At 47.8% G+C, this 21,867-nt stretch overlaps 1 protein-coding gene across 1 annotated transcript in view; it reads left to right on the top strand.

Moving 5' to 3' along the window:
* The first annotated feature begins 706 nt into the window (after positions 1-706).
* The window catches only part of ALPK2 (alpha kinase 2), a 97,070-nt gene continuing 75,909 nt past the window's right edge, over positions 707-21,867 (top strand). The window contains exons 1-3 of the mRNA XM_037152003.2: positions 707-843; positions 15,010-15,137; positions 18,337-18,454. Of these exons, the coding sequence (XP_037007898.2) occupies positions 15,029-15,137; positions 18,337-18,454 (227 nt within the window). The 5' untranslated portion in view covers positions 707-843; positions 15,010-15,028. The remainder of the gene's footprint in view (positions 844-15,009; positions 15,138-18,336; positions 18,455-21,867) is intronic.

Genomic DNA, 21,867 nt, shown 5'->3' with positions numbered 1-21,867 from the left:
AGTTAAAATAGGAAGGACAGAATGTGTGTGTCTGTGTGTGTGTGTTTGGGGGGAGGAGAGAAGAGCACTGTCGGGGGAGAAGGAGGGAGGGAGAGGAGGGGAGGAAAAGGAGGAGGGATCCTGCCTTGTCGTGGTTTCTGCTCTGCTCAGCCAACTTCAGAGAATGACTGCAACACCAATTCTAAATGAACAGCTTATGACTCTTATTTGTACCTCCCCTCTCCACCTCCCCCCACCAACAGGTTTCCTCTGTGAACTTCAGATGCCTGGTACCCTGGGTAGAACTGCTGGTGTGACTCCGGCCTGAACCACTTTATCAGGCAGCAAGATTTTGCTCTTCTAAGAGGCAAGCAGCTAAACCTGAGTCGTGCCCAGACTTTGCAGACCCCTGCTCAGTCTCCCGAGACCTCACTGACAGCTCGTCTGGGTTCCATCAGCTCACTGGGGCTGCGTGTCATCGGGCCCCTGTGCCAGGGCCTCCCCAGCGTCAACAACAAGTGTCGCACCTACTGCAGGCACAGCCCTCAGGTTTCATCACAGTGATGCTAAAAAATATTCTCCAGCTTCAGCAATGACCCAGTTCATTCGAGGGCAGGGAAAAATGCTCTTCTTCCCGAACTTCCCTGGCCACGGAATCTTCTCTCTTAGGAAGATAGGAGCTTTCCTGGGAGCAGACCCAACGGCGCTTTGACCCGTTTGTGGAAAAGACCCTGAGCCCTGTAGGTCCTCTGTGTCCCCAGGCCCAGGAGCAGGGACGCCCAATCAGTGCCTCCCACGCAGCCCGGGGAGCCCACAGCCGAGCCAGCTCTCCTATCACGTCTCTGGGACAGACAGTATTGAAAAGTGAGTATTTAGACTTTGGTTTTTGCATAAGTAATAGCTGTGCTTTCAATATGTAGTTGTCTGCGTTTTCTATGACACAGAACAAAGCAGATTGTGTCCTTACAAAACAGAATGAGATGGAACAAGCGAGGGCTCTGGGACATACCAGGGTACAGAGGCTTTTAAAGTGGCCAGATTCTCATTTTCAGTTTGGGCCCTTTGGGAAAAACATTACTATTATTTTCATGTCTGCTTCTTTGGGTTTGATAATCATTTTAAAAGATTCTTTCACATCCTGGCTATCTCAACAATGAGAAAAACAAGCAATACCGGAAGACTCGAAGGAGCGATGTGTAGAGGCTTTACAAAGTAACACGAAAAAAAAAAAACAACGAGGTAACTATCCAGCTGACTCTGGCCCCAGATACCTTTGCCTGAAATATTTGAGTATTATGGTCACATGTTACTCCTTTTATGGGGTTATCATGATGATTGAAAACCCCCACTTTGAGTGGACACAGCGGTCTCTTGGCTGACCAGGGGGATCACGTTACTGAAAAGCTATCAGGCGATTCAGAATGGCTGATGTAAACATTCGTTGAGGCATTAAAATAGATCTGCTTCTCTTTTCTTTTTTAAAAAATTGCGGTAAGAAGATTAAGCATGAGATTTACCTTCTTAACACGAGTTTAAGTATGCAATGCGGTATTATTAACTAGAGGCATGATGTTGTACTCAAGTTGTTACCTGGATTTTTAAATTTGACACAAGAAGTCAATCAGAAAAAGTCATCGATTAAAAAGTCATCAATTAAGTGTTACATTTTGATGAGCGCATGCAGACTTGAAAGCCCCTGAGGAAGGGTGTCTGTTACAGAGCTCTGGAGATCATGTGAAAAGTAGATAAAAGCAAGAACAGCACTTACAGCCATTCTTGCTCTCATTATTTCCTTCCACAACCTTTTCCTGGAGTGAAGGCAGGCTTCGTTGTTGGTTTTTTTTTAAAGTTCAATTAACCGGGAACGGTTAGAGACGTTTTATAACAGCCTCCCAGCTCAGAGTAAATGGAATGAGCTTCTGCGCTGTGAGGCTTCTGAACCGAAACCCAGGATGTTATAGGCCATTTCTGAACTGATGGATGGACAAATCCTGTATTAAAAATCACTAATGGTCAATAAACACTTTCAGATCTTGGAAATCCAGATTTAAAACAAACTAAATGTGTTTTAGCTCTCAAATTACATTGCCCTTCTGAAGTTTTTGCAAAAAAAACCCATCATGGTTTGGAGAAGATTTTTGGGTATGGCTGAATTCCTATTTTCATCATCTGCAAAGATCACTCCCTCCCTTCCCTCCATCCCCCACCTCTAATTCATTTCTAACAGCCTCCTGCCCACTTACTTGTAGGCTTCAGCCCGTGCAGGAAGGGTGCCGGAGAGTATCCTAATTGGGGTGGAGGTGGGAGCAGCTCGCTGGTGGTGCTGAGGAATCAGTCCCAGGCTTGGGGGTCAGAGTTGGAATCAAATCCTGCCTCTGGCCCAGTTTTTCAGCCTGTGTCTTCACTTGTGAAAGGAAGAGAACAGTACCTACTTTGACAGGGTTGGTTAGATGAGTAAATACCACTAAACTATCTGTCACATCGTCATTTTTCCACATGGCTCTTCCTCTCGGCTAATTATAAACATTCTCTCCCCTAAAATTTCAGAAAGCGTTCATCATATGAACTACAAAGGAATAGAAACTACACATTTTGGACACTCGTGTAATGATAATGAAAATGCCACAGAAAATTAGATTGTTTTCAAGGAAATTCTGTACTTAAAAAGTGTTTGAGAGCAAAATTCAAAAAGAGATTATATTTTAGAATGCAGCTACAATACATAAGAGAAAGTATTTTTGTCTGGAGATGGTTGATGATGTATTTATTATCCAGAGAGGTAGAGATTTATCAATGTCACCTGGAAACGCTTTTTAGTATGTAATAGTACCATATTTAAATGAGCTTCCATGAGTCTAAAGGAAGAGAAGTTTAAGGAAAATCTCTGTACTAGATGCTGCCTGTGATTATGAAAGCACAGGCGCCAGCCAAGCCTTTACTCAAAGATTATAGTGGGTCCCTGCACTGGCCCCCGTTCTGCTCAGACCCGGGCACAGTAGAGTGAGCGGGGAGAGAACGCTCTGAGATGGACTAGCTGTTGGGTGGCTGAGCAAAGACAGTCGCTCAGGGTCATCTCAGGGACAGTGGCTGGAATTTCAAGGTCAGCGATGAGGGTTCATGATGAACAGGATGCTCCCTTGCTCTGGGATGAGGATGAGAGTCAGGCACAGGGGGACGATGCAGACAAGAATCACAGCTCGTGCAGTGGCTCTGAAGGCTTTATCAGTGTCTGCATCCTTGCCCTGTTGTCCATACCGAGATGCCCCATAGCTTTCATCCAGGCACACCAAAGCATCTTGATAAGTTCCTTGCTACGGTTACTGACTGGTTCACAAGGGACCCTGTTATTCTGGGTTGAAGTCTGCCAAAGAAAAGAAATCTAGAAATTCAGAAATGTAAAAAATCTGGGGAGAAAGCAATCATGGCATCTTAGGGTGGGCGAAAACGAGTAAATGCCCGACCTACATGATGGGAATAGAACATTTAAACATGTTTAGAGACGCCGTTGAGGTTTCTGCCAACACACTCCCATCTGGGGCCGCCCAGGATGACCTGGAGACTCTGGATGCCAGGTCAAAAAGATGGACACAGGTTGAAGAGATAGTTTCAAATTGTTCCCTTCTGAATATAGCACCCTACTCCTTCCAGGGCCGTGTCCTCTAGGGCTGCCGCCAGCACGACCAGGGTCAGTCGACTCACCTTGATCTTCACTTGGTCTTCAGTCCCGCTCTTAGATAACCAGGCTCATTTGCTCCTCAGTCAGTAGTTTAACAGCTTCCTGCTGTCCAGCGGTTCTCCAGCTTGAAAGTGCAACAGACTCTAGAGAGCTGTTTGAAGCACTGGATCCCTCCCCCAGAGCTTCTGACTCAGAAGGTCCCGAGAATTTGTATTTCTGACAAGTTCCCATGTGATGCTGATGGTGTGGTCCAGGGCCCACACTCCTGAGAACCACTGTTGTAACCATTTCTTTGGCCTGTGCTTCCTGAAGAAAACCTGCTTACGCTTGTTCTTTCCAATCACTAAGCTGCCCACTCCTCAGCCACACTGTGCTAGAGCCGTGGAGAAGATAAACCCATCGGGCATTCTGCAGGCAAGCAGCAGACAGGGGGGCGCACTGTGGGGGACGCTGAGCATGGGGAGGAGACACTGAGGGGGGGCTGTCAGTCTTCTGGGTGGGGGCCAGATTTTATCCAGCTGAAGCTATCAGGGCAGACTTTAAGGGTGAGCTAGCACTTGAACTGGGGTTTCAAAACTTGGGGGATTTCAACATACAGAGATGGAAGGTGATTGTTCCCTAAAAAGCACATTGTTCTGTTAAAAAACAATTAAAACAAAACATGGAGGGCAGAAAGAGATAGGATGTGAATGGAAATCAGAAATTCATTTGGTGGGACTAGGCTTTCTATAGTGGTCCTCAGAACTTCCTTGGAAAAGCATTTTTTGATTAAGCCATCTAATCTTAAATTCTTTACTTCCGTCTATAAATTGGTGAAGGCATGTCTGACATAGAGGTCTGGGAAGGAGGGCCAGTGGAAGGAATTTCAGGCACCATGGGAGAGGAGAAGGTATGGATGCTTTAGCAGTAACAATAAAAAACCAGCTCAAACTAGCCTAAACGGTAGTGGGGATTTATTGCTCACACAACTGAAAAGTCCAGGAGTTTGGTTACCTCCCTGGTTCTGGTTCTCCGCATTTTGGAGACTCCTCTGCTCTTCTCTGGGCTTCGGTTTCAACCTCAGGCTGGCTCTCTCAGTCTCAAATGGTTATCGCCTCCCCTGGGGTCTGCATGCTTTCAGTTCCCAGGGTAGAGGACAGAGTGAAAGACCTAAGCTTTGCACTGATTGGATTGTCCCTGAACTATTTTCTGGAGAAAGACATGTGCTGATTGGCTCAGACTTATTCATAAACCAATCACCAAGCAAGAGTACTTGATCAGTTTAGACCAGTCAGCACTGGCAAAGCAGTAAGGGCAAGGACCAGCCCACCCATCGCCAGGCTTGAGCAGTGAGAGAGGCTGGAACAGAGTTAGCAGGACAAGGGAAATGGCCCCTTTGGGTGGTTTGGGACATTTTGGAGCAAGGCCTCTAAAGTCATGCCATCTCCACCCTTGGTGATCGGGCCGACCGCGGCAGCTTCGTGCTGTAAAGATTCAGGACAGTCCTCTTGTGAAGTCAGCCCAGGCATGTTAACATGGTCCTGCCGGAACGAAGCCTTAGACGCGGTGCTCCCTTCCTCCCCAAGTCCTTACCATCGGCTGTGGGGCTCCTACTCTCTAAGGCACACTCTACTAAAGACAACTAGCTCAAGAATGATTTTTAAAAATTCAGAAAACAGGGCAAATAGAGGCAAAAATAAAAAGTTTCCTTCTAGGAGCTCCAGCTGTCTGGGTAGAAGGATGGCGGTAGAAGGTAAGGCTGACACTCTGAAGTCCCCTGTCCACTGCTGCCCTTGTCTAAGCAGACTCGCTGGGAGGTGGTTTGTTCAGTATAACAAATTCAGGCCCAGTTCCCACGGCATGGGCGGGCTCACGCTGGCCCACTACAGGGCAGGGAGGAGGCAGAGGAGGACGGGACCTTTCCTAGGCCCTCCCCTCTACCGGCTGGCCCGAAATCACACTCTCCAAAGGAATGAATGGCTCAGGTTTTTGCTGGGGGTGGGTTGGGGGAGTGTGGAGGGAGCGTGAGGACGCAGGGAGCCCGGGAGAACGTGGAGGACAGATGCGTGAGGAGGAACCAGACAGGGTTGGGGACGCCCTTGAGGATACAGGCTGACATTGGCCACAACACCCAGCCCACTACATTCAACCTCAAACCACAGTGATTTTTAACCAGTGAATTCACACCAGCTGGACTCATTAACAACACTGCCATGCGCTGAATGTTTCTAGCATCTTGGTCGTCCCCGAAAGAGGACAAGGGTGAAAGACAGGCAGAGGAATGTGTCCTGTCCACACAGTAAGTTGAAAATCAGAATCGAGACTCGTGGACTCGGCTCCTAGCAAGCTGTGTGTCCTTGGAAAAGTTGCTGAACCTGCCTGTGCCTCAGGGGCTCTCTCACAGGTTTCGTTTAACCTGGAGCTGGTTGTTTTGTTCTGTTTTTAAAGCTCTCTTTAAAGAACTGGAAACTGCCGCAGATTTTAAGCAGCAGAGGAGAGGAGTACCAGTGGGGAGACTGTCTGTACTTCACCGTAAAAAAACGAATCAGGAGAGCAGCATCGCAGCAACAGCTGTGCTCACACTTCCCTGTATCTATGTGCCTGGCACACTGCTGGGCACGTGGAGTTGCTCACTACTGATATTTAAACGTTAAATTGTGTTTGTCTGTTGGGTCACATTTATAAATGACAGGCAGAGAGCGTCACTGTCTTCAGCTAGCATCACTCCCTTCCTCCGGGTCCGGGGCCTGGGGCCACCAGGTTGCCAGTTTCATGTGCATTTCTAGACTCATTATTTATATAACGAGTCTAGACTTTACACTCTCTCTACACTTTCTTGTATACTTTGTTCACGTCACCTATCAATTTATCTCGGAGATTATTCTAGATCAGTGCATACAGAACTGCTTTATTATTATTACCATGTTTAATCCTCACCCAAGGATATGTTTATTGATTTTTAGAGAGAGAGGACGGGGGAGCAGGGAGGGAGAGAGACAGTGATGTGAGAAAGGAACATCAATCGGGTGACCTCCACCGCACAGGTGCCCTGAGGGGGGATGGAACCCACAGCCTAGGTCTGTGCCCTGGCCGAGGACTGAACCCAGAACATTGTGATGTATGGGATGGTGCTCCAATCAACTGACCCGCCCAGCCAGGGCGGAACTGTCTTAGTTTTTAATGCCCAGTGGTATTAAAAGTAAAAAATTCCATTGTGTAGAGATACTATAACTAGAGTTCTATTATTTTATTTTTTAAACTGCTATTGGTAGGCATTTATGGGACTTCCAATCTTTTGCTTTCACAAGCACTGCTGCCAGGAGTATAATAGGTGCTTCTTAAATGTCTGCTCCTTCTTTATTTTAAAAATTAACCTTAGTGAGGCATACGTTGCATAGTGAATAAGTGTCCGGTGACGTCTTTAGTAATTTGGTCAAGATGTGTGACCATCGATCGCCATAGGTCGGTTTTAGAATATTTTCATCGCCCCCAAAAGATCCCTCGTGTACATTATTGTTAATTCACGTTCTCTCCACTGCCCCCACCTCCAGCAGCCACCCACCTACTTTTGGGCTCTACAGCCTCTTTGGACGTTTTGTGTAAATGGGGTCATGTAATTGGTGGTCCCTTGTGCCTGGCTTCTTTCACGGAGCATAGTAATGACGATGTTTTTGAGGTCTGTCCACATTGGACCATGTATCCTAGTTTGTTTTTTTTTATTATCCCCTGGTGTTCCATTGTAGGGCTATACTGTGTTTTGTCTGTCTATTCACTGGTTGGACATTTAGGTCTTTTCCAATGGACATTTAGGTTATTTCCAATTTTTGGTAATTATGAATAACCCTGCTAAGGACATTCGTATGCAAATCTTTGTGTGGGTATATGGTTTCATTTCTCTTGGATCGATACCTAAGAGAGACATTTCTGTGTTTTTTTTTAAAATGTATGTTTAACTTTTCGCCAAACTGTTTTCCCAAGTGTCTGCACCGTTTTACATTCCCACCGGCCATGTTTGCGGGTTGTTTCCTTGCACGCGCTCACCCCCACTGGCCATTTTATTACAGCCTGGAGGGCGTGACATGCTCTCTTATTGTGCTTTCATTTGCATTTCCAGAAGGACTAAGGATATTGAGCATTTTTATAAGGGCTTATTTTCTTGCCTCTATTTCTCACACACAGCCCTAAAATCATACCCAAGAGAGAGCACCGTGCTTGAGCTCTCACTCCTGGCACCCTTCCCCCAGGCCTGGCACTGACGGGCAGTAGGGAATTAGGTTGGTTATATCAACCCATTAAAGTTACGTCAAGCTTCCAAGTCACTGTCTGTGACATCCCTGCGAGGATTAAATGCCACAATGTCCACGAAGCGCCCAGCCTGGGGGCTGACACAGAGCTGGAACCCAAGACACGTCAGCTGTCTCTCTCCGCCTGGTCTGCCGCCTTCCTTCCCACCCCCCAAAATTTCCCGACCCATCTCGGGGAGGGTGCTTCTTCCCTAACTAATAGGGGACTGGTATTAAGTGTCAGTGGGTGTGGCGCCCAAATCTATAGGAACTCACATGGCAGATTTGGAACCCAAGTGCCATTGGATTAGGCTGGGTAATCAGAACTAATCCCTCCTGTCCCCAGTGAGAGGACGCTCGGACAGCTGCTGACCCAGACGAGCTGCTTCCCGTCACCTGCGTGCGGCTGAGTGCGCTTCTCCAGCCCTTCGGCTGACAGCAGCCACGGCACCTGCCTTCTGCGTGGGGGCAGATTAGCCAAAATGAAACCTGGCTTCAGTCGGGAGCTTTAAATGTTCAAAGAATTTTCCCGTAATCTCTTCCCTATTCTCCTCCGGTTTTTAAAATTTTGCTGATGTTAATCCCAAAGCCCCCAATAGCAGCTAACACTTGTATAGTACTGATGATGGCATTCAGAAGAGCTTTATACGTACTCACTTCATTTTCTTAACAGTCAGATGTAGTTGTTACTGCTCCTCTCTTAGTTTTCCAGATGAGAAAACAGGCAGAGAAGAGAAGCTAGGAAGTGGCAGGGCTGAGATTTGAACCCAGGAATCTGGGCCCTGACTCACTACATCCTTCGGCTATTGTGTTAAGGGTTCTACCCAATTTGGTGTTGTCTATCAAAAAGTAATATGTGTGTCCTGGCTGGTGTGGCTCAGTGGATTGAGTGCCAGCCTGCGAACCAAAGGGTCACTGGTTTGATTCCCGGTCAGGGCACATGCCTGGGTTGCAAGGCCAGGTCCCCAGTAGGGGGTGTAAAAGAGGCAACCACATGTTGATGCTTCTCTCACTCTCTTTCTCCCTCGCTTCCCTCTCTAAAAGTAAATATAAATCTTTTTAAAAAAAGACTAATGAAAACAAAAGTAATATGTGAATACTGTTTTATCCAGCAATTCCATTTCCAGGCGGTTCATCTAAAGAACCACTTGTGTGTCCAAGGAGGCATATACCACGCTGTCCTCTGAGACACATTTGTCAGTCTAAAAAAACTCCAGCCAAGACACACGTCATCAACACAAGAACAGATGGGTCGAGTGTGGTATTGCCATGCCACTCAGCACTGATATCACTGAGCAGTTTTTAAAAAATGATGCAGCCCTTTATGGGTTGGCTTGACCTTGGAAGACCGCCAGAACTGACTATTCAGTAACACGAGCCAACTGCATGGTAAGCATACACAGTTCATGATTATATATGTAAATGGATGGAAAGATGCCCGAAAGGACAGCAAGTCCTTCCTCTTGGGAGAGTAAAGAGGTGAGGAACCGTGCTTATGGGAGACTTTACCTTTACATGTTTTTTAGAGAATATGAATGCATGCATTTAGAATTTCTGTAATTAAAGGTAAATTTTTAAAATCCTCACTTGAGGGTATGTTTTATTGATTTTAGAGAGCGAGGAAGAGTGAGGGAGAGAGAGAAACATTGATGTGAGAAACATCTATCAGTTGCCTCCCATAGATACACTGACCAGGGATCAAACATACAACTTATATACCTGCCCTGACTGAGAATTGAACACACAACCTTTTGGTACATGAATGATGCTCCAACCAACTGAGCCACTCTGCCAGGGCAAAGATTAAAAAATAAATTAAAGAAAGCACACAGCTAAAAAACAACACACACAAATCTTGTCATCTTTGCAGTTGACATGTTCTCTCTCCAAGGTTGTCTGTGAACCCACCATGGCCCCTTCTCCTAATGCCGGTAATTCACCATTGGTTGTCCATCTCTAGCAGAGGATGATAAATCTGTCTTCAAGGGTTCTCACCTTCAAAGGAGCCACGAAACATGAAACACGCCTGACTTAACTGTTCTTTCCTTTCTAGTCAGCGCCCTGGGCTTCTGGTGACCGAACCAGCTACATGAGTCAACTGGGGTGTTTGTCAGAGTTATAACCTGTGGGACGTTGCTGTCAGGAAGTAGTCACCTGGGGAGGAGTCACAGGTGACACAGGAGGTCCTCAATGTCAACCCAACTCTTGACGGCTCACTTTGTCCTGTCTTCCCACTCCATCCATAGTGCTGGACTCTGAGATGGGATGGAAGGGGTCACGTCTTGTAAATGACTAGTACAGAGGTCTGTGAACACCAGGAGAGAGTGTTAGGCATTAATTGGTCAATCACTTGAAAAGAACATCATTGTGGTAACACACAGCTCAAAAGGAACTTGAAACAAGTGAAGTCTTTCTTCATAGTCTAATGATTGCCATCGTGGCAATCACCGACACACATTATTCTGATTTTTAGAACATTATCATGATCTCCCTCTACAGATGAGGAACGAGGCTCAGTACCTCAACCAGGTATGTGGCAGAGCTGGGTGTAGATTTGTCCCTAGAGAGTGACAAAGCCTGGCTTTGGCCCACACCCTATGCTGTGTGCTGGGGAGGAGAGCTTTCCAGTCACGAAAGCCTCTTCCCTGCCCTCCGAGCCCCCCTTGTCCGGGCAAGTCTCCTAGGAATGTGGAGAGCCAGGGCGTCAGCCCTTTGCCCCAACAGCTGTTCCTGGGAAGTGAGGAAGATCAGCCATAAAAAGAACTGGAGTACTGGTACCTGCTACGACGTGAATGGACCCTGAAAAGATGCTAAGAGACAGACGCCAGTCACAAAGGACCGCATGTTATATGGTTCTGTTTATGCAAAATGTGCAGACTAGGCAAGTCCATAGAGACAGAAGGTAGATTAGTGATTGTCTAGGGCTGTGTGTGTGTTGGCAGGGAGGATGGGAAGACAGGAGGTGAAAACCAAGGGCTGTGGGATTCTTGCTGAGGTGATGGGAATGTTCTAACACTATTTGTGGTAATGGTTGCACAACTCTGGACATACTGAAAGCCCCTGAATTGCACACTTGAAAGTGGGTGAATTGTGTTAGAGATATGTCTCTTCAGAGCTGTTGAAAACGCCATGCTGCAGAGACACCGGCATCACGACTGCCAGTTGATGATGAGTCCGATGAGCTGGTGTTTCCAACCTGAAGCTGCACTAAAGTAACAGCAACAACAACAACAATAATAATGCTAACATTTACTGAGCATGCACTTTTGTGCTGGACACCGCACTAAGTGCTTTATAGGCAACAATTCATTTAATGTTCACAGCAACCTATGAAGCATCTACAACTATTAACCCTCCATATTACAGTTGAGGAATCTGAGGCACAGAGATTGTGACGTGTTTGTTGAGCTAGTAAGGGGTGGGGCCGGAACTCGAACCCAGGGAATCTGGCTCTGCCACTCTGAACCTCCTGTGCTCTGTTGCCATTCAAAATGGTAAGTGGCAGTGTTAGGACTCACACTCCTGACTCCTGGTCCGCCGCTTTCCTTGCATGGAAAAGCCTGCCTTTGTGCCATGTCGAAATCACTGTGCTCTCTTAGGACACAAGATGCGGAGTCTGCACATTCCTCATCTTTGGGGGAATTTACCAGACTGGCAACAAATGCACAGAATATCTTTATCCAGGGGATGATTCCAGATCTAAGAGTCTCTCTTTGTCTCTCTCTTGCTTTTTCCAAAGCTGCATTTTTATATATTTGCTAACACTTGTCCCATATTTTATACTGATACAAGGACAGTAGATGAGATCGTGAATACAATTTGCACTTCTAGTTGTGATATACCATCAAAAGTTTAAAATTGGAATTAGACTCCATTCTTTCTCTCTTACGCTCATATGTAGCCCTGTAGTTCTTTGTTCAATAACCCAGAGAAATATCCACTTCTTATGTCAAATCCAATGCACAGCTCCAGCTCCCATCACCAGCTCAAACCTCCAACCTGGGATGAGTGAGCACGTTGGTATTAATGGAAAGGCTTCTTTCCGCACATGCACAGCAGTGAGGGGACAGCAGGTCACCATTCGCTTTTCTGGTTGTCTGTGTATGTCGGACCCACCCTCAGTCTGGCTTAGTCACTGACTCATACAATAATTCAACAACACCCACTGCGTTTTCTTCAAACATTTTCAGTCTGGTGCAAGACGGCTAGCATAAAAATTGTCCCTCTGATTTTTTTTTAGGTACTTCTTTCAACCTAGTCGAGAACAACTATTCCATTAGACATTCCAATGACTTCTAAGTAGAAACAAATGTATGTGAGATCTGGCCTTTTTTAAACTAAAGAGAACCCTCCCATTCCTCAACCACCAAAAGTACTTGTCACTTACTCTGGGAGGGAGGTGTCTGCAAGGTTTATTAACTTGCAGATGAATTTTCTTTCTCTTCTGTGCAACTAATTTACTGTCTGCACCGGGAGGGGCCTATGGTTCTTTTAAAGATAACACATGTTAGCCAGGGGTCCCCCAGTGGCCCAGCCTCAGCAGGCTCACATTTAAAATGCCCTATAACTAAAAATAACTGGAAATTCAATTCATAATCACAGAGCACAATTCCTTAAGATCCTCTTCCTAATCTCTCTGGCTCCATCTTCCCCACATGTCCCCGTGGCTCTTCAAACTTCCCTCCCGGCCGTGTGCTCTGTCCCACACCCAAGTGGGTTTTTTCCTATTTGATGCTAACATGCAACTTCTTTAATCTGCAGCTTTTTCTACCCTTTTTGGGTGTTAGTGAAACCTCAAGTCTAAGCACAGTTTGGATCCTGCACACACTCTTCCTGGTTAAGGGAAGTGTATTTTCCTAGGCTAATTTTTTTTTTTTTTAAATCCTGATATTCAGAGGGCTTGGGGGTTTCATGTCGGGGCAGTTTGGGAACGTGTTTCTGTTTTCAAGGACTGAAAACGGAACATCTGGAGATTAAGGAAATGTGGTGGGGACACCAGAAGCCGCAGGGGTGGCCTCAGAGCGCAGGGCTGGCAGGCGTTGGTGGGCACAATGTCCCACGGAAGCTGTCCAGGGATGGGCCTCCTGCACCCACAGTCTGTGCCTTCACACAGGGCCCTGAACTCGGAAGGGTCCCAGGGCTCGGTTTAACGCTTTGCCATTGCCATTTTAAATATCTTACTCATATTTGCAGAAGAAACGCCTCACTTTCATCTTGAACCAGGCCCTGCAAATGACACAGCCAGTCCAGGGCAGAGGCCATGTTGTTTATCTCCCATCCTGATTCCCTCCTAACTTCTCACTTCCCAGCCAGCAGGAGTTGCAGGGGCTGGGCAAACCTTGAACTTCTGTCTGGGAACTTGTCTCCACCAACTGGTCTCTTGGGGTATCTGGAACAACCTGGGACCGTGAGAGGGAAGCAGGAGGTTTGGTTCTGCATGGTTTGGGGGCTGTCACACCCACGTGGAGAGGGGCTGCCCCTTCTCCACTACGGCTGTGGCAGCTGGCATCCAGCCTGTTTCCCCAGGAGCTCAGCTCAGGCTTCTGTTTGAGGGCCCGCAGCCTCCCTGGAGCCACCTTTCGCAGTGTCTAAGTGCCTGTCTCCTGCTCATGCTATAGGATCCTACTGCGGGGTGGGCTTCCCTTTCCCCCAGCTCTGTGGTTCTGACTCTGGACAGAGCCGAATGTTATTTCCAAGCCCGGGGCTCCACAGAGGCTAGGTCTGCAGAGTGGCTAGATCCGGCCCTGCACTGTGCCCAGAGGAGGGTGGCAGGCGTCCTCTGGGTTCAGGCAAAACTGGTTCTCAGGGCTGCCCCATAGCTGCATGAGCTGTGCATGGTGCAGCTCTGGGGGTGCCTTGCACACTTGCTGCCTTGCACACTCAAGGTGTCAGCCTGCACAGCCACAAAGGGTAGCTCAGGGCAGCAGCCACTTGAGCTATGAGAAGGGGAACAAGCGTCGAACCTCTGTAAGCCTCACGACGTCACATTCCTCATCTGTGAGATTCGGAGGGGATTAAAGCTACTTAGGGAGCATAAAGGAAACAGCCTGAAATGACACCCCTGGTGACCAACATGTCACATGTCGACTAGTGTCAATGAATGCATGCTCATGAAAGTGCTGGTCAGCGCTCTCCCCAGGCACCTGGCCCGCATACCTCCCACCTGGAGGTTCCTTTGCATTGAATCGACTCCTCTTTCTGGGGGCCCATTGGCGTGTGCGTGGTCTGAGTCCAATATGAAAAGACTTGGGGGAGAGGAAGAAAGAGAAACGAGAGGGGGTGGCCCCAACTGTGGCTCATGCAGTTGTCTTCCTTGTCATTCTGGGCTCTGGCTGTCCTATGATCCTCTCGGACTGGGGGTTCTCAGTCAGGGCTGTCCCCTACGCCCCCCCCCCGGGGACATTAGCAATGTCTGCAGACATTTCTGATTGTCACCACTTGGGGGGGGTCACTACTGGCATCTAGTGGGTCGATGCCAGGGATTTGGCTACACATGCTACCATGCACAGGACAGACCCCACAACAAAGTGGCAGGGGTGTGCTTGAGAAAGCCTGTCCGAGTGTCACTAGTGAATGGGGTTCCTGACCCCCCCCTCAAGACAGAAATTAAGAGAGGATGCAAAACAGATTCAAAAGTAGACGTTTACCAAGGTGGAGGGTGTAGAGAAAGGGAGGAGCTTGAAGAATCAAGGGAGCGCACATCGAGGACAGCATGGCTTCCTGGGCGGCCTCCTGAACCGGTTTACAGAGGGCCTGTCTAGCACGCAGGGGCAGAGGGAGCTCGTTGCTTCCCAGGTTCCTGCCTAGTGCAGGTATTGATGGTGTGGGTGCAGACTGGGGCCCCAGGGAAAGAGCACGAGGAGCGTCGTCACTAGGAGAGGCTTAAACATAGCTGAAGAGCACTCCCGTCCAATTAAGAGAGACTGAGCCCAGCTCTTGAGGACTTCCACGCTGCCCTCTGGTGTGAGAGCTAGCCCCTGCCTTGTATGAGCCCAGGGGGCAACCCTACGCTCCTTCTCCATTTCTCCAACTCCTGGGAAGGCCAAAGAAGACCCAGAACGAATGGTAATGCTGGGGGTTTTTATTTTTCAGATCCACGTGGCATGAGAGGATGACAGACTCAGGAGGGCCCCTGAGGCGCCCACTTTGTTTCTTATCTACACTGCTTTCCCAGAAAGTTCCCGAGAAGTCGGACACTGTGCTTCGCTGCATAATCTCTGGTAACCATCACTAGCTCCCCACCCTCTGAACTCTCCCTGCCGATCAGCTGTTTGGGCTCTCGAAGGCATGACTAAATGTCACCTGGGGAAATGACCTGGGAAGTGTGTTCTAAGTAGCCGAGCAAGTAAACCTCCTGTGATTTTTGTTTTCTCAAGGATTCCTTTGAGTCACTTCCTGAACACATTTTCGTGAGCCTCACTTCACGTGTGGTTCTTGGCTGGGCGAGTCCCACACGGGTTGTTTTCCTAGATAATCCACCCTTAATTTCCTGTGGCACAGGAATGGCATGAATAATGTCATTGCGGACATTTGATTGAACTCGTCTTGCACTGTTCTTTCACCGATATCCCAAACCTGGCTAAATTTGTGTTCCCCTGCCCGCCCTCCTCTGGCGTGCCAGTCGGCAGCGAAAGCTTATGGCTGGGGTGGAGGTGCCCAGGGGTCGGACAGCAGGGGCTGGGGGTGGACTGGACAATGAACAACCCAGAGCTGCCTCAGACATTGTACCTCCAGCGGTGACAAGGCTTTATTTATCAAAAGAAGACAGAAGTAAAATAATTGGGTAGGAAAGTGGAATCTTGTACCTTACGTGCTGCTTTCTCTTCTTTCTGGGGTCATCACCCCATTCTTGAAGCTGTGGAGGCCCCAGTGGGGTTTCCTCCGGGCAAACAGAAAGCTCTTTGGCCCGACCCGGTTCTCTAAGCCCAGAGAGAAGAGCCAGCCTGTGATGTGGCGGTGCTTCCATAGCTGAAGTCGAGATAAAATCTGGTCTCTGGTCTGGTTGCTGGAGTGTGGAGTGTGCACTCAGCCTCTCTCGGCCCACAGCTGAGCCCCCCCCTTTCTTGGGGTTTGTCTATAGCAGGGTGTTAAATTCATTTCCCCTGGTACCACATCAGCCTCGCGGTTGCCTTCAAAGGGCTGAAATAATTTTAGGGCTGTATAAATGTAACTACTTTTTAACTGTTAAAGAGGTGAAATTACATTCGGCCCTTTGAAGGCAACCGCGAGGCTGATGTGGCCCCCGGGGAAAACGAATTTGACACCCTGGTGTCTAGCCATTCAGATAGAGGGACAGACACAGCTCCACTCTGGAGCCTTCAGAGTAGGACCCCCGCGTCTCCCCGGGAAGCCCCAGGGTTTGGGTGCACCCTAAACGAGGTTACCACCCCCACACACCTGTAAAACGTTGGAGGTGCCTCTCAACCTGTCACCTGCAGCCGGTGGGCTTTATAAACAAGGGTAGGATTTTTCAGGGGAAGGTTTCCAGCAAATGGAGGGAGGAGAAAAAAACCAAAACACCCACAAAGCACCAGATACCACTTCCCTGTGCAAGTCGCATTTCTGGCTGATTATTCAGATCTGTGCCTTACACGCACACACAAAACCAGTCAGCCATGAAGAAGCTGGGAGAAGCATCAAACCCTGAGCAGTCTGAAACACGGGCGTCCAGATCACACAGAATTTTCCAGGCCCAGCTTGTGCATACTTTCTTCAAAAAAGTCACAAACACACCCACACACAAAGAGCAGTGAAGTGCTCCCTAAGAAAGACTGTAATAAAACGGACTCCAAGGGGGACACAGGCTGGTAAGAATAGGCAGAAATGAATTATGATTAGCAACCTCCCCGATGGCTTTTCAGGGAAGCTCATTTTTGGTGGCTTAGTCATTCGTCTGAAAGAGTCTCAGCCACACAGCTGCCGGAGAGGGACTTGTCCTCACATGCTGGCCCGTCTGCGCCTCACCCCGGGGACTGATCGCTCAGGGCCTGCGAGAAGGAGGAGGAGGAGGAGGAGGAGGAGGAGGAGGAGGAGGAGGAGGAGGAGGAGGAGGAGGCGGCCGCGGCTAAGAGGGACACCGCAGCTGCCGCCCAGCACATTCATGGTGTCGGCACAGAGGAAGTCTAGCTGGGAGACCCCAGATTAGATGAGACGTGGACAGGGAGAGAAGTGGCTTTGAGTGTCCACAGGGGCCTCCACGGTACAGGTCTCAGAAGAACATGGAGCTCTTCTCTTAGGGGTCTCTGGCTTTGCTTGCTGAAAATCAAGAGATAATAAGCAAGACAGAAAACAAGAATGTTCCTAGGATGGATTGAGAAGGTGTATTTTCCCAAATGCCAGGCTTTCCTCCTGTATATAGAACACGTTTTGATAGAAAGCTGTTTGGGACACACTGGAAACCTTCCTGCCCCATCAGCAGGGGGAAAAAAATCCCAAGGTGTGAATGGACGTCCCGGGGACTTCACCAGACCGGCCTATTAGCATTACCTCTGGTTAATGACCCCCAGGGAAGATGAACCCCTTCTGAGAGAGGAAGCAGGGGTCACTTCCTGGGGTGAGCTGAGTCACCTGCCAGCCGGGAAGCAGCACACCAGACTCCCTCCTCCCCAGGAAGACATGGCGCTTGCTGATCTACTTTGTTCTCTCTTTTGCACCGTAACTTACACTCCCCCCTAAGCACTGCACAAGTATAATTTTCAGAAAGATAAAATGACTCCTGGGCAAAAAGGAACTGAACATTCCAAAGATTTATTTTCAACTCTTTGAATGAAAAGGGAACCAGAAAGTGTTAAGGCCTGGTCAGAGAACATTTGAGGAATTAGGTATTTATAGACCATTTAAAAAAGGAACACTGGGTTTTGATTGCTGGGTTAGGTAAAATGCGGGCTAATGTTCCACGGGGGGAATAAACTACAACTTACGGGGTTGTCTTTTCTGCCAGATGGAGATTATTTGCAGCTTTATTGGATAAGATCTACAAGTTTACATGTAACTTCACTAACTCTGGAGATTTTAATCAATAGTAACTATTGAATGAAACTAAGTACATTCCTGTAGATAATTCTTAGATGGACCTTTGCCCCCATATGACATTGAAAGAAGATACTATCCACATTTTTGCCTTATTTCCAAGTTTAAATCATTTTTCTTAATAGTTCCTTGAGGATGGAGAGAGCACTTTCCATTTTGTACACCTCATCCCCACCCCAGCCCAGGACCATGGGAGGGAGAGAACATGCCCTGTACTGCTTACTGAATGGTGCATTCCTGTTAATAAGACAGGGTGTTTCCAGTCCCCCTACTGACTTCTCCATTGTGCTTGTCCCTATTGCTTGTTACCCATTCTCATTTATAACTTTATGAGTTTTTTTGGTAAAAATACTTAATGTAATAAGAACATTCTTGTTTCTGTACCATCAGGTCAGCCCAAGCCAGAGGTGACTTGGTATAAAAATGGTCAAACCATAGAGGAAGGTGGCATTGTTTCCAGTTACGAATTCTTCGAGAACCAGTATATTCACTTGTTACATCTCTATAGGTAAGTGGATGAGCCCCTGTGGACTGTTTGCTAAGATCCCTGAACCCTGCCATGTGCTGGCTACCAAGAGGACTTAGATCAAAAGATTGGCTGCTATTTGCTTTTTGAGTCCTGGTGTTAGATGCTATTGGCGGGCATCAGCCTAGCTGTCCTGCAACAAGTCAATGAGGGTCAGCCTGGGAACTATTCACACTCCCCTATTTGCTGCCATTGACGGAATTACAAGTTTATCTAGAATTTCAGTCAAGGTGGCCCAGCTATTTTCATTCGTTAAATGAGATTTTCATTTAATCTTCTCTGTGGAGAATCAAGAAGCAGAGCAGGATTTCAGCACTGTCAGCCAGTCTTCCTTGTGTAAGGACGGAAGGAAGCAGTCACTGACCAGGATCCCACAGCCACAGATGGGTGATGGCGCTGTTTTCGGAAGTAGCATGGTCCAGAACAGTGGTTTCTAATTCCTTTTTGTCCCCCCCGAGAACTGGCTGGATGAGATCAGGAAGCCCCACATGTGAAGCAGAGAAAATGGGAACTGCTCTGCTTGGAGCAGGTGGGAGCCAGTGTTCCCGGTCCCCACTGCTACCAAACTGGTCTCGGTGGCCCTTAATGGGGGACATGGTGTGACAGTGATTGGTAGGCATGGGTGTGTGCCAATAGCCTTGGATCTGAGAATAACAAAGCAAGACTTGGGTCCGATTCTGACTGCTATTTTCTGGCTGTGTGATGTTGGCTGGTTATTTAATCTCTTCAAATCTCAGTTTTTCCACATACCAGATAAAAGGGGGGCTAAGAAAATGAAATCATTTCTTGCTTGTAAAAGACTGGTTGTGCAGCAGTATTTCAATAATCACCAGCTTTCTTAGCTCCCCAAACACCCTTTTGTTTTGGAGTAAGATCAGAGATCGTGGTTGAGATGCTTGGCTCAGCTGGTTTATAATATATCTGACCTTATATCCAAGACATTCATTTACTCATCTGACATTTAATTTTTAAATAATGTTCATCAAGCACAGCTACTCTATGGCAAGCATGTTGCTTAATTCTAAGGACAGAGGTGAACCACATAAACATTGCCCACACCCTCATGCATCCTCAGGTCCAGCGTGGAAGACAAGTGGTGAACAAATCACGCCGTCTTCCCCTCTCATTTCACCTCCCGGGAGGCAGTCCACCTGCCACTCGCTCTCCCTTCATCCACGACGTGGGTTTTTCTGCTTCCTCTTTCTGATTTCGCCAAGGCTTGCCCCGCTCTCCTCTTCACCCACTTTGACTTAGAATCCACCTCTATGGTTCCCAGGCAATTTTATGGAAGTTACCCATGGGTCTGTCCAACCTCAAGCATTTCCCTCCCCTTTCCACAGGCCTCCTTTTCGGTGTTGGTTTAATTTCAGGAGTGGTGGGCAGTTCAGTAGACTGTGGGCCTCCTAGAGGCAGGAATCCTCTCTGTTTTACACTAATGCGTTCCCTGGGGCCTAGTACAGTGCCCGCCACACACGTATATTTGTTCAAAGGATGGTGAGCACACCCCTCCCACACACAGTCATTGTTTGTTTAAATCAGCATTGGCAGACCTTTTCTGTAAAAAGCTGGATTGTAAGGTTTTTTTTGGCTAAGGAGGCCAGATGGTCTCTTTCATAACTACTCAGTTATGTCATTGTTGTGTAGAAGCAGGTATAGACTGTATATATATATATATATATATAAAATGGCTGTGTTCCAATAAAACTTTATTTACAGAAACAGGTGGGGGCCGGATTTTGCTGGGGGTGGCTCTAGTGTGTCACCCCGAAGGCCTGGATGGTAAGATCTCTGGGGATCTGTGCGCTGTACCTATTTGTTTTTCACTCTTGCCTTTCAATTTGCCTGAGCATTCAACACAGGTGTTTTGATTGGTCGGTTTCTGTCTCACGCTAGGATAAAATATGAACTCACTTTTTAGCCAGAAGAGAAGCTCTTACTGACAGAATGCCATTTAAGAATTAAGATTTGCTAGTAGTGTTATTTGCTGTTTATACAGGACCAGGAAAGTAGGCAAAACAAATAATTGCAGCGACTTCAGGGGTTAAAGGGTGGGGGAAGGAGAAGGCGAAGCCACGGAGGCAGGTGGCGAGAAACTTAGGAAGGGAACGTGTGCTGTGGAAGGGGCGGGGTGTCCCCATTCTCTCTGCTCTGAAGTCCAGCAGGGCAGTGGCTTATGTAAAATCAGAGCTGTGATGTGGCAGAACGCACTCCTTGCAAACTCCTGGGCTGCCATTTTGAAAAGCAGCCCATCTTCTGGGAAAAGCATTCAGACCCGATGCAAGGAAGAATGGCAGGGCTCAGAGGTTGAGTGTTCTGTGTAGTAGTGAATACGCTGGGTACTAAAGATCCTTGAACGTTCTGGCTTTTTACATCAGCAGTTCTGAACTGTAGCTGCCCATTGGCATCACCTGGGGAGCTTTTAAACCCACTAATGCTTAGCCTCTACCCTTCCTAATTCAGTCCAAGCCCTGGTGATTCCAGTCTGTTGCCTGGGATGAAAAAAATACTTAACGTCTAAACATCCATCTGCCAAGTGGTTCAACTTTTACCAGCCTGTTAAATGCTGGTTAGGAGAATGAATGATATTCTGTGCAAATGCCTTTCAGAAATTGATTTAAGTGTTAGTTACAATATTAGTCTCCCATTTTCTTGCCATTATGAATGCACCATAAGCCACCAGATTAGCTCACGGTTCCTCCCCCAAAAGTATTTTCTTTTATCTACCTGGATTTAGTCTTTGGGTCACTAAATCCGTGTTCTTGGGTATGTGAAAGCTGTGTCTGCCTTGCCCACGGGCATTTTCCGGTTTAACAGTTAATCGACAGTTCTGCTTGGAGGCCAAGGGCCCTGCTGCTGTATTTCTGGGTCCCTGACCCTCCCTCCTCACAGCACTCCAATCTCGTGAAAATGTGTGCTGTGTGTGCTTGCAGCCAATGAGACGGCTTGCAGGACACTGACTGGTGCTGGCGTGACCGTTACGTTTCCACGGGTCAAGGGTGCTTGGCAGGCAAGAGGAATGGAATACCGAGAAAACATGGCAGGCAAGGGGCACACTAATAACAGCATGTTTTGCAATGCAGCATGAAAAAGACTTTTTTCAAAAGTTGCGGGGGTTGGGAGGAAGGGAAGAAAATACAAACAGATGTTTTGTACCTCAGGGAAAGCAGGCTGTGGGAGGGGCATACGCGTGGGGAACTGTGGTCTCTGGTGAACACGACTGAAAGACAGGCAGCAAAGCAACAGATAAAAATCAGTCCGGGAACCCACACCTAGAGAGAGATGTTCCTCTCCGCAAAGGTCTGCTGCACTGAGAGGAGCACAGATTGCAAGTGGGGCAGGAGGGAGGGCAACGGAGGGCTGGTGGATGGAGCAGGAGCACCGGCGGCGTTGGAGGG

Source organism: Artibeus jamaicensis, unplaced genomic scaffold, assembly GCF_021234435.1.
Source record: "Artibeus jamaicensis isolate MK-2021 breed Jamaican fruit bat unplaced genomic scaffold, CSHL_Jam_final contig_354, whole genome shotgun sequence".
Taxonomy (NCBI): domain Eukaryota; kingdom Metazoa; phylum Chordata; class Mammalia; order Chiroptera; family Phyllostomidae; genus Artibeus; species Artibeus jamaicensis.
The sequence above is the reverse complement of the archived record's forward strand: the minus strand, read 5'-3'. Positions and strand labels throughout refer to the sequence as shown.